The sequence below is a fragment of the Suricata suricatta genome, chromosome 2 (genome assembly GCF_006229205.1).
Source record: "Suricata suricatta isolate VVHF042 chromosome 2, meerkat_22Aug2017_6uvM2_HiC, whole genome shotgun sequence".
Taxonomy (NCBI): Eukaryota; Metazoa; Chordata; class Mammalia; order Carnivora; family Herpestidae; genus Suricata; species Suricata suricatta.
Window position 1 is genome coordinate 158,407,794 of NC_043701.1, and position 13,411 is coordinate 158,421,204.

Consider the following 13,411-nt stretch of genomic DNA (forward strand, 5'->3'; position numbering starts at 1 on the left):
AGTTCTATGGATAGTTTTTTGAGGAACCTCCACACTGTTTTCCAGAGTGACTGCACCAGCTTACATTCCCACCAACGATGTAGGAGGGTGCCTGTCTCTCCACACCCTCACAGCATCTATATTCTCTTGATTTGTTCATTTTAACCATTCTGACTGGCATGAGGTGGTATCTCAGTGTGGTTTTGATTTGAATTTCCCTGATGATGAGTGACGCTGAGCATCGTTTCATGTGCCTGTTGGCCATCTGGATGTCCTCTTTGGAGAAGTGTCTGTTTATGTCTTCTGCCCATTTCTTCACTGGATCATTCATTTTTCATGTATGGAGTTTAGTGAGCTCCTTGTATATTTTGGATACTAGCCCTTTATCTGATATGCCATTTGCTACTATCTTTTCCCATTCTGTCGGTTGCCTGTTAGGTTTTTTGATTATTTCTTTTGCCTTGCAGAAGCTTTTTATCTTGATGAGGTCCCAGTAGTTCATTTTTTGTTCTTGATTCCCTTGCCTCTGGGGATGTGTCGAGGAAGAAATTGCTGCGATTGAGGTCTAGGAGGTTATTTCCTGCTTTTTCTTCAAGGGTTTTTATGGTTCCCTGTCTCACATTCAGATCCTTTATCCATTTTGAGTTTATATTTGTGAATGGTGTCAGAAAGTGGTCTAATTTCATTTTTCTACATGTTGCTGTCCAGCTCTCCCAACACCACCTGTTGAAGAGGCTGTCTTTTTTCCATTGGACACTCTTTCCTGCTTTGTCAAAAATTAATTGGCCATATACTTGTGGGTCCAGCTCTGGATTCTCTATTCTATTCCATTGGTCTTTGTGTCTGTTTTTGTGTCAATACCATACTGTCTTGATGATGACAGCTTTGTAGTAGAGGCTAAAGTCTGGGATTGTGATGCCTCCCGTTTTGGTTTTCTTCTTCAATATTACTTTGGCTATTTGGGGTTTTTTGTGGTTCCATACAAATTTTAAGATAGTTTGTTCTAGTTTTGAGAAGAATGCTGGTGCAACTCTGATGGGGATTGCATTGAAGAAGACACAAAGAAATGGAAAAACATTCTGTGCTCATGGATTGGAAGAATAAACATGGTTAAAATGTCATTATTACCCAAAGCAATTTACACAGAGTGCTATTTTAAAAAGGTGCTAAGTGGCACCTGGCTAGCTCAGTAGAGCATGGCACTCGATCTGGGGATAGTGAGTTCAAGCCCCACATTGGGGATAAAGTTTACTTAAAAAAATAATAATTTTTTGAAAGAGATGGAGAGAGGGTGTGCATAAGCAGGGAAGGGGCAGAGGGAGAGGGAGAAAGAGAGTCTTAAGTAGGCTCCATGCCCAACTTTGATCTCACAACTGTGAGATCATGACCTGAGCTGAAATCAAGAGTCAGACGTTTGGGGGCACCTGAGTGGCTCAGTCAGTTAAGCTTCTGACTTTGGCTCAGGTCATGATCTCGCACCTGGTGAGTTTGAGCCCCGTGTAGGGCTCTGTGCTGACAGCTCACAGCCTGGAGCCTGCTTTGGATTTTGTGTGTCTCTCTCTGCCCCCGTCCCTCTTCTCCCTCCTCCCCCCCCCCCACCACTGCTGGCACTCTGTCTCTCTCTATCTCTGTCAAGAATAAATAAACATTAGAAAAAATTTTAAGAGTCAAACAGTCGACTGACTGAGCCACCCAGGTGCCTCACCTCTTTTAAAAAAAATTTTAGGGGCACCTGGGTGGCTCGTTAAGCATCCGGCTTCAGCTCAGGTCATGATCTCACGGTTCGTGGGTTCAAGCCCTGTGTTGAGCTCTGTGCTGACAGCTAGCTCAGAGCCTGGAGCCTGCTTCAGATTCTGTGTCTCCCTCTCTCTCTGACCCTCGTCTGCTTGCACTCTCTCTCTCTCTCTCTCTCTCTGTCTCTCAAAAATAAATAAAAAACATAAAAAATTTAAAAAAATATTTTTAAAGGTAGTAAGGGGCAAATTTGAGGGGAATTAACCCCAGTTTTGGGCATGGAGTTGTCAGTAGTTAGCTCCCCACAGGAAGAGTCACACACACATTTATTTGAGCAATGATTAGAAGTTATCTATGTAAAAGCAGATAAGGGGACTAGGTGAATGCTCCGTGTAGAAGAAATAGTGCATACAAAGACCTGGGAAGAATAACTTCCTAAGATATTGAAGAAACCAGAATATTGGAGTTAAAGAGAAGAATGCTGTCCAGACCCTTGAAAACTATTGAAGAGTATGTATTTTATCCTTGGACCAGTGCAAAAGTCTGAAGGGTTTTAAGATAGAAGAATTGATGGATTCATTTTTAAATTGTTCCTCACTATGGAGTAGAAAATAAGGTAGATATAATTGCCCTAGTCATGTCTTGCATTTCATAATCACTGTGTTGGGAACGTAATTTGTAGTTTTATTATAGGTTGGCAGGAAACATTGAGTTAAATATTTTCATACACTAACTTTACTTTTTCATAAAAGAAAAATTCCATGTATTTAGGGTATAAATGGTATTTCAATATTAATATATATAGTGAAATAGTTACAGTCAAGCTAATTTACATATCCATCTCATCTGGTTAGCGTGTGTGTGTGTGTGTGTGTGTGTGTGTGTGTGTGTGGTGAGAGCACCTAAAATATTACTCTCAGCAAATTTTCAGTATTGAATGTGGTATGAACTATTGTCACGTTGTACCTTAGATCTGTGGATTTGCTCTACAAATGTTCCTGCATGATTGCAACTTTGTACCCTCTGACCAGTATCTCCTTGTCTTCCCCACCTTCTCACCCATGATAGCAATGTTCTACTCTCTGTTTTTGTATAGTGGACTTTTTTAGATTCCACATATAAGTGAGATCTTGCTAACTTTTCTTTTTGAAGCAATTACCTAAGTATAATATACTGGTTAAAGCATAGGTTTTGGGATTAGAAAGTCTGTGTTTAAATCCTGGCTTTGCCATTTATTAACAGTGAGCCTGGGCAAACTACCTAACCATTCTAAACTTTAGTTTCCTCATCTACAAAGTTAGCATGTTAATAGCACCTACCTCCTAGAATAGTTATGGATTACTTCAGAAAATACACAAAGTCTGATACTTAGTAAGTGCTTTATGTTAAATCACTTTGATAGCTTTGGGTAAGCATATAGTTCTCAATAATCTTTTATGGAACCCCCCTCCCCAAAGTGGTAGAATTCATTTAATTTGTCCATGTTTTGAAAAGCTTTCACTTACAAGAAACAGTTAAATGTGACTTTTGGGGGGGAGTGGATGGATGGCTCAGTCAGTTAAACATCTGACTTCATGATCTCATGGTTTGTAAGTTCAAGCCCATCATCAGACTCTCTGCTGTCAGTGCAGAGCCTGCTTCAGATCCACTGCCTGCCTGCCTGCCAGCCTCCCTCCCTCTCTCTCTGTCTCTGTGTGTGTGTGTCTCAAACATTTTTTAAGTGACTTTTTCCCCCTAAAATCATTTCTGCTTTCTAGATAGTAAACATTTTGTTTTATGGATGCTTTTCTTTAGCACATTTGAGAATACTAAATGGCCTTGTTCCACTTAGTTCTTTTAACAATTATTAAATTCTGTGAGATAGCCCCATCCTCCTTTTACTCTCTATTTCATTACCTTGCTTTATTGTTTTTTCATTGTACTTATGGCTACCTGAAATTTTATTACATAATATACCTATCTGTTGTCTCTCTTCCTTGAACATGAAAGCGCCACAAGAGTAGGAACATTACCTTGTTTACTGTGTCAGGGAGGAAGAACTCTTTCTCTGCCGTCTTAGGCAGAGGGCCTGTGTTTGAGGGCCTGTGAATTCAACTGACAAAACACAGATTAGCAGGAGGTAAAAAGATTTTAATCACTTCTGTATATATATTTGAGTTCACAAAGAAATGTGACTCAAGGAAGGGCTTAGAATTTGGACCTTATATACCATCTTAATAGGTGAAGAGGAGGTAGGGGGAAAGGGCACTTAGGAATTTAGAGTCTGAAGGAGGAAAAAGCATTTGTGGGGTGGGAGGATAGACTTTTGGAAAGATAAATAGGTGGACCCTAATGAGAATAGATTGAAGATACGAGTTTTATGACAATGTCTTGTTTAGGTGTGGTGCTGATGAATTGTTCCCAGAGGGGAATTTTGACCATGGAGTTCTTTTTGAATTCTTTTGGGAGGCTCTGTTTTTAGGGCAGATAACGAATTTCAGGAACTCAAATGCTTTCAACTCAAAATAATTTTTATGCCACAGTGCTGTATTTTGTGTCCCTTCAACCATAATATTCGCTATATCTAGAACAATGACTGATAACATGGTAGGCACTTAATACATATTCGTTGGATGGATGGATGAGTTAGTAAAGTGACATTGATAAACACTTTCATGATAGATCAATTTGATCAGGATTTTAAAAATTGATCAGAAGAGGGGACACCTGGTTGGCTCAATCATTTGAGCAGACAACTCTTGATTTTGGTTCAGGTCATGATTCCAGGACCATGGGATCCAGCCCCAGGTTGGGCTCTATGCTGAGCATGGAGCTTGCTGGAGATTTTCTCTCCTTCTGCCCCTCTCCTCTGCTCACATGCTCTTTTTCTCTAAAAAGAAAAAGAAAAAAGATCAAAAGGAGGTTCTCTGAAAAATCTACAAAATGGCAGTCTACAGATTTTCACAGTATATATACATATAAGCTTTTTTTGGTAACTTTGGAGTCGTCTTTCCAAAATGACATATAATTCGGCTATCATGAAAAATTATGTGCTTTTTCAGTGACAAGTATGCCAGAGGTTGGACTTTGAGATCCTTTTGATTATTTTACTGAAGGCTTGTTACTTAAATACTACTCTGGGGGTTCTGATTTCCTTATTATAGAACACAAGTTGTTGTTGATTCAAATCTGAAAAAGAGATTTTTTTTGCACCTTATTGTATTGTAATTAACTAATTTATCAGTCTCTATTACCCTTTCTGCACCAGTATATGATTTTCTTAAATTTATTTATTTTGAGAGACAGAAAGAGACAGTGTGAGCAGGGGAGGGGCATGAGAGAGGGAGAGAAAGGATCCCAGGCAGACTCCACTGACCATGCAGAGCCTGAGGCGGGGCTCAATCTCATGAACCATTAGATCATGACCTGAGTCAAAATCAAGAGTCAGACACTTAACTGGCCGAGCCACCCAGATGTCCCCGGCATATATTTTTTCTTTTTCTTTTATTTTTTTAAATATAATTTATTGTCAAATTGGCTGCTATACAGTATGTACAGTGTGCTCTTGGTTTAGGGGCAGATTCCCATGATTAATTGTTTACATACAGCATCCAGTGCTTATCCCAAGTGCTCTCCTCTCAGTGCCTATCACCCATTTCCCCTTCTCCCCCGCTGCCCCCACCAATCTTCAGTTTGTTCTCTGTATTTAAGAGTCTCTTATTGTTTGCCTCCCTCTCTCTCTCTGTTTATAACTATTTTCCCCTTCCCTTCCCCTATAGTCTTCTGTTAAGTTTCTCAAGTTCCACGTAAGAGTGAAAACATATGATATCTGTCTTTCTCTGACTGACTTATTTTACTTAGCATAATACCTTCCAGTTCCATTCACGTTGCTGCAAATGGCAGGAGTTCATTCTTTCTCATTGCCGAGTAGTATTCCATTGTATATATAAACTGCATCTTCTTGATCCATTCATCAGGTGATGGACATTTAGTCTCTTTCCATGATTTGGCTATTGTTGACAGTGCCGCTATGAACATTGGGGTACATGTGCCCTTATGTGTCAGCCCTTCTGTATCCCTTGGATAAATCCCTAGCAGTGCTATTGCTGGGTCATAGGGGAGTTCTATGGATAGTTTTTTTGAGGAATCTCCACACTGTTTTCCAGAGTGACTGCACCAGTTTACATTCCCACCAACCATGTAGGAGGGTGCCCGTTTCTCCACATCCTCACCAGCATCTCTAGTCTCTTGGTTTGTTCATTTTAACCATTCTGACTGGCATGAGGTGGTATCTCAGTGTGGTTTTGATTTGTATTTCCCTGCTGATGAGTGATGCTGAGCATTGTTTCATGTGCCTGTTGGCCATCTGGATGTCCTCTTTGGAGAAGTGTCTGTTTATGTCTTCTGCCCATTTCTTCCCTGGATTATTCATTTTTTGGGTGTGGAGTTTGGTGAGTTCCTTGTAGATTTTGGATACATCATTTGCAACTGTCCTTTCCCATTCCATCCGTTGCCAATTAGTTTTCTTGATTGTTTCCTTTGCAGTGCAAAAGCTTTTTATCTTGATGAGGTCCCAGTAGTTCATTTTTGTTCTTGATTCCCTTGCCTTTGGGGATGTGTCGAGTAGGAAATTGCTGTGGCTGAGGTCAAAGAGGCTGTTTCCAACTTTCTCCTCAAGGGTTTTGATAGTTTCCTGTCTCACATTCAGGTCCCTCAGCCATTTTGAGTTTATTTTTGTGTACGGTGTAAAGAAAGTGGTCTTGTTTCATTCTTCTGCATGTTGCTGTCCAGTTCTCCCAGCACCACCTGTTAAAGAAGCAGTCTTTTTTTCCATTGGATACTCTTTCCTGCTTTGTCAAAAATTAATTGGCCGTACATTTGTGGACCCAGTTCTGGGTTCTCTATTCTATTCCATTGGTCTTTATGTCTGTTGTTGTGCCAATACCATACTGTCTTGATGTTACAGCTTTGTAGTAGAGGCTAAACTCTGGGATTGTCATGCCTCCCACTTTGGTTTTCTTTTTCAACATTACTTTGGCTATTTGGGGTCTTTTGTGGTTCCATACAAATTTTAGGATTGTTTGTACTAGCTTTGAGAATAATGCCGGTGCACTTTTGATTGGGATTTCATTGAATGTGCAGATCAAGCATATCACTTTTTAACTAAAAGAATTTGGAATTCCAGTGCTTGGGTGGCTCAGTCTTTAAGCATCTGACTTCAGCTCAAGTCATGATCTCAGGGTTGGTGAGTTCGAGTCCCACTTCAGGTGAGCACAAGCACTGCTTGAGGTAAGCCCTGCTTCTCTCTCTCTCTCTCTCTCTCTCTCTCTGCCCCTCCCTCACTTGTGCCCTCTCTCTCTCCCAGAAGAAATTTTTTTGGAATGCTTTTCACATGTTAACTCATACTATATTTAGCTCTTTGGAGCTGTTTTGGAGTTTGTTGCTATTACATAAAGATCCTCAACAATCATACTGAATGCTTATCTTAACTTTACACTGCTGATTGATTAGAGCTTTTTAACGTATTTGTAACTTTTCTTAAGAGTAAAGGGAAGGCTGTTTCTCCTCTGCTCGTGATGAACTCTATCATCTTCCCTGTTGTTGTTACCTTTTTTTTTTTTTACTGTCTTTATGCTTTATTGCTTTTGGGATTTTCTGCTTCTCTTACCTTCTAAGCATTTGTTATTCCAGGAGTTAGCTAATTTTTATTTTACTCCATTCTTTTGGTTTCTATTCTCTTCTGTCCTCTCATATCCTCTTTTTTCTTTCCTTCTTTGCCCTTCTTCTCACATTGGATGGTGGTACCCCTTTTTCTCTACTCCCCATTTTCCCCTCCCCACACTAAGCCAGTCGTTTTGTTTTCTTATTTGTCCTAACAGAACAAAATATAGAACTTAAGTATTCTCAACATTAATTGTATTCATTGAATATATTAGTCAATTGTTTCTCTCTTTCTATGGAAAAAGAAACGAAGCTATATGTGGTTCTTTTTTTTTTTTAAGTTTATTTATTTATTGGGGATGGGAGGGGCAGGGGCAGAAATAGAGGAGAGAGAATCTCAAGCAGGCTTCTTGCTTGCAGTCCAGGGAGTGGGGGGGCTTGACACTGGGCTCCACCTCAGGAACTGTTTGATCAAGACCTGAACCGAAATCAAGAGGTGGGTGCTTAACCGATGGAGCCACCCAGGCTCCCCATATGTGGTTATTAATTGAAATTTTTAATAGTTCAGTAGTACCCAATATAAGAAAGATTATATACCCATCTCTGAGTGCCTATAATAAGCTGCACAATTGAGGCAAATGACTTGGAATTGTTTTCGGTGGTAGAATTGGCTGGTCTGGTATTAAAGACTCCTCTCAGGAAACACATGTAAAAAAATTCACTTTCCATACAGTTTAAATGGTTTTATTCAGAAAATTAGTGAGCTTGACATAATGTGTAATTTTTATTGTCATCATTACCTACTTGATACTATTAGCTTTGAATATTGCAAATTTGCAAAATTTCTTTTTGACTTTCAATGATACTGAGTATATCCCCAAAACTTATTTAGAAAATGTAATGAAAGTTTGAATAAAAGTAAGGAAATTTCAATGCCTGTCTTCCAGAATTATCAGAAATTAATCCATATAGTCTGATTTTATTACTTAAAACCCAATTAAATGGACTTGTGATTTTTTTTTTTTTTTGGCTGATCTAATAAGCTAGGAAATTTAGTTGAGGATACAAGACTTGAGTGGGGTTTTTTTCCCTCCAGTAATTTATTATTATGCTGTGCTCTGTTTTATGCTAAAATCTTGTTTAAACTCAACTACTTCCATTTCACTGCATACCAAAAATTCAGAATTAGTGTTATTTTTCAGTAAGGGCTTTTTTTAAGGTGATGTGATTATTCAGTGTTTATAGCATAATCTCCTTTGTGTTCATTAGAGTACAAATCTTCAAAGCAATACAATAAAATAACCATTCTGAATAGAAAGAGTTACTATGCTGAACATCTTAGCTACCCAAGATCCCAAAGAATTAGAGATGACCTATTGAAAGTTAGACACTAGTAGTAGTTTTTTTAATTTAATATACTTTCACTCATGTTTCTGTTCTCACTGCCTTATTATCTCATTTGAGAGAAAGATATTAAAATTTGTGTTTTTTTCTTTTTTCAGGCAAAAGGCAGGATTGTGGTAATGCCAGGTATTTAATTATCTATTCATTTGTTAGTATAACATTGAAGTGCAGTGGAGAAAGAACAAAGGAGGCAGAATGATATGGGAGAAAGTATTAATACATGTTATTCAGAGAAAAGAATAAGTAATTTGATTAAAAATTTAAGATTGAGAGTTCTGTGCTGGAATACAAAACTTCAGATAAGGAGAACATTCTAGCAGGGATTAGCTCAGAGAATAGAAATAAGGAAGTAGATTGGGACTGGGGTTTCTCCACCTTCTATAGTATAGAATTTTGTGAATGTGGATTGTTCATCTCTGGTGAGGCACACCAAGTTTGATGCTACAAGACTGAGTTAGTTAGGGCCAAAATCTTAGTTTTTAACAAGGTGTAAGCAAACATTTAGGCGGTATCTCTGGACAAATATAATACTCTCTTGGTTCTTGAAAATCTCTGATCACCAAATTCTTCCTTTTACTAGAATAATTAGAGCATATGTTCCTGATGATAACTATGAGATCAACGAGGTACATTCTGGTTCATTAGAGATGAACAATTTTCAAAGAATTAATAAAGAGATCTAGAATCAGAGTGAGAGAGACATAAAGATAATCTTAATTTTTTCATATTAATTTCTCAAACATATAAAAAAGTAGCAAATAGCATAAAGAATACAAGTCTCTAAAAAAAAGTCTATGATCTTTCAAGTTCTTAGGGCTCAGTGATATTACTGTACCACTAAGAAAAAAGAAAAAAAAAACAAGTTAATGAGTCCAAAAGTGTGTAAAGTCAAGTTACTTCAGCCACTTGAATAGCTTGAGTTACCAAGTACATATCTTATCATTCATTAAAAAATCTTTATTAAATACATCCTACATATTAGAAAAGAAGAATATAAAGATCAGTAACTAATTTTATATTTTTAATCTGGTATTAGTTCAGAATATGATTGTCTGTATACAAATATTTAATTAAGAGATTGTTCAATAAAACAAATGAATCATTACAAAGTACTTCATTGTACAGTTTAAAGTAGAATCACATTCTTCCGTGAAAAACAAAGTTGATATTATAATGAATAAACTCTATAATACTTTGCACTTTCCCCCATTTCCAGTGAAGTCATGTGCTCTTGGAATCCTGGGTTAAGAGAGAACTTGTGTCTTTCAGATACGTCTCTGAGGCTGTGCTTTTGTAGCTTCTTCCTCAAACCTATCCTTTTTGTTTTAATATGATTTTGCTTTAATTGAGAGGGAGCAGGGATAGAGATGTTTTCCTTGCCCTAGAACAATCTTTTTAAAGGTCTATAACATATAGCATTATTATATAAACCAATGGATGTATAAGATTCCATCGTACAGGTTCTGTGACCTTCTTAGTTAACTGTTCTCTAGAGTCTGTAGTCTTTTTTATCATCCCTTTCTTATCTCATTCTAGCATTGTAGGGAGAGGGTAACTCTTGAGTCAATGAGAAATTTTGGCATGAGAATTTCAGGTAGAGTAAGCAGTCATTGCTAGTCATTAAATTTTGTTTAACTTAATGTATTACTTATTTTTCCAACAGGGGGTGGCATAACAGACAGAAATCTACAAAGGATCCTTGAGGGTTCTGGTGCTACAGAATTTCACTGTTCTGCTCGGTCTGCTAGAGATTCAGGAATGAAGTTTCGGTAAAAATATATTCTTTGATTCATATAAGAAGGGATGGATTAATCTTTATTTCCTGATATAGGAAGACCTTAGTTGATGGTATGATTAATGAAAGGAATGTTGTGATTAATACATAAGTATTGCATCATTCTCTCAGTTTTTCAAGTGCACATGGTTTTACCCTGCCTCAGATAAGCAGGCTCTTCTGAACTTAAGTGAACCTTTATATTTTTAAGTCATTGCTAAACTTAGACCAGTTAATAATAAACTCTAATTTAGCAACTAAGCTTCAAAGGAGTCAAATGTTTATACACCCATTCAAAATTTCCTTTAGTGAAGTTAATAACTATGGTATAAGGATGGAAGTCATTTTTATCCCTCCTGTTTTTAATTCTTAGTCAATCTTCCCTCACCTTTGTTCTCTATTTTAGTTATTTTGAAATTATATCACCATTAAGAAAGTGAAACTATTGTGAGTTTTTCATTATACTTGGGATGGTTCACATAATTAAATAGTTAAGTAGTTGATTATTTCTACCTAGAATTGGGAAAAAATGAGATATAAAAGAAGTAAGAGCCTTAGAACTAGGACTTAGACTAGGTGCCTAGAGGGGCACCTGAGTGACTCAGTTGGTGAAGGATCCAACTCTTGATTTCAGCTCAGGTTATGATCTCGTATTCATGAGCTTGGACTCTGCACTGACAGCACAGATCCTGCTTGGGATTCTCTCTCTCTGACCCCCCCTCTGCTCATGCTCTCTCTCTCTCAGAAAACAAAACAAAACAAAACTATATTTCTAGATATAAAATCAAGTATACTGTCAGGTAAATTTGGGTACTAGATGTTTTTAGTGATTAATTAATAAAAAGCATGAAATATGGGAATCTAGGATCCTTGACCTCCTGTCTTCTTGAACCATAAAATAGCCTATAAAATGAAGTGCCAGTAGGAGGGCTCATTTAACAACTTATATAATTATCTGTCCTTTTATTATTTCTATTGCAGAAATTTCTCTGTTGCCATGGGAGCCTCTCTTTCTAGCTCAGAATATTCTCTAAAGGTAACAGATGTGGCACAAGTAAGGACTCTGAATGCTATTGCAAAGAATATTCTGGTTTAGCCAGACCTCTCTGAGAGACATGGATATCACAAGATGAAGGTAGAAGAGTAGTCTGTAATTCTCTGTGACGCAGCTCTAACCTTCTCTGGCCAGGACAGTCACAGTCTTTAAATCTCACATGGCTATGGAGACTGTTTCTAAGAAGACAAAAGAATTCAAACAGAACTACAATCAATTCCTTTGCTTAATCTTGCCAGCCATCTCCGTTATCATGGTTAAATGTGGTCTATGCTTCTTCCACAGACAGAGGTTTAATCTATTTTGTGGAATTAATTTATGAACTGGGAAAACTGAACTGTAAGGTATGAATTCAGTGTGTGACTTCAGGGTCAATTCAATAACAGTATTTTGCTTTTTCATTTGTAAAAATAAAAATTTCCATTATGTAATGGTAGAGTCTTTTATTCTTATCCTGAATACATTCTGTAGCCAGATATAAAAGGGAATTTCTTTCTTTCTTTTTTTTTCTTTATTATGTACGCATTACATGGGCAAGACACTAAGGACACAGAATAAAATGGCACAGCATGAAAATCTCCAAACATGGAAAGCAGGATATAAAAGTTTCCAAACTTATAAAGGCAGAAGTGATCTCTAGTGTTTACCAGGTTACTTCTGCCTCTGTTTCCAGATAGAGAAATGATGTAATCATAGGTTCATCTAACAGTTTACAAAGACCTATAGTAAAAATTGAGAAGTTAGCAAAATAATCATTTCTTTCAACTGAGGCCACAGATAGGGAGAATGGACTCTAGTGATAAAAGATGCTTCTCCTTAAGCAGGCCCCAAATGGTGAATTATGTCACTAGCTTTATTTGCCACTTTCATAAATAATCTCATTTTAGGGACACCTGGGTGGCTCAGTTGGTTGGGCATCTGACTTTGGCTCAGGTCATGATCTCACAGCTCGTGAGTTCAAGCCCCACATAGGGCTCTGTGCTGACAGCTCAAAGCTTGGAGCCTGCTTTGAACTCCTTCTCTCTCTGCCCCTCCCCCACTCATGATCTGCCTTTCTCTCTCAAAAATAAACAGAGCTGTTGTTTAGGAGAGTAACTGAAGCATAATATCAAGAGCTTGCCCTTTGTCAGAGAGCTAGTTTAGTGTATAGCCTTTATGAATAGTGTGCATAGATTTGGGTATGGCAAAAGCTTTGCCTTTATTTACAGGTACTTCTTCAGATATAATTTCAATGTAGAGTATTTGCTGAGTAATTTATGAAAAATGAGAGGAAAACTATTTAAAAATCAACAATAACCTGTTTCTTTTCCTGCTTGTTCAGATTATTAGCAAAGATAATATTTCAAAAAATAGTTTTCATTATTGTCTTTGAATATAGATACAGATATGTAAGTATCACATACACATGCACATATAATCATATTTGGTGTTTTGGGCCAACCCTTCCCCATGCTTGGACTTCTCTGTATGGTCTTCCAGACACAACAGCAGGCCATGTTATTACCTCTATTTTCTTTTTAATACAGGTGAACTAGGGATGTGAAAGATAGTGTGAATTGTTCAAACTTTAATAACAAATTAATGTTGTTTATGGAACTTGAATGCTAGCCTACTAATCTTCAGGTCTTCTACTTTAAGATGCTTCTGGTATGTAGATGTGGTACAGAGAGCAATACTGGGCAAACGAGACATACCTGGGATATCCTGGTTCCCAGTTTAAGCATGACAAAGTTAATTTCTTGAACTTTAATTCCCTCATTTTTAAGTCAAGAATAATAACCATGGCTCCTGGTTAAGTAGTATGTTAAAGCACCAAATACATAGTG

The 13,411-nt window shown here is 37.5% G+C and overlaps 1 protein-coding gene across 3 annotated transcripts in view; it reads left to right on the plus strand.

The window, feature by feature from the left end:
• Positions 1 to 13,411, plus strand: part of CUTC (cutC copper transporter) — a 35,107-nt gene that overhangs the window by 15,301 nt on the left and 6,395 nt on the right. For 2 of the 3 annotated variants that reach the window (XM_029932361.1, XM_029932363.1), the window contains exons 7-9: positions 8,856 to 8,883; positions 10,421 to 10,526; positions 11,513 to 12,016. In XM_029932361.1, the coding sequence (XP_029788221.1) occupies positions 8,856 to 8,883; positions 10,421 to 10,526; positions 11,513 to 11,627 (249 nt within the window). In that variant the 3' untranslated portion in view covers positions 11,628 to 12,016. Of the gene's footprint in view, positions 1 to 8,855; positions 8,884 to 10,420; positions 10,527 to 11,512; positions 12,017 to 13,411 lie in introns of those variants that run through there. The other variant, XM_029932362.1, reaches the window with a different exon arrangement.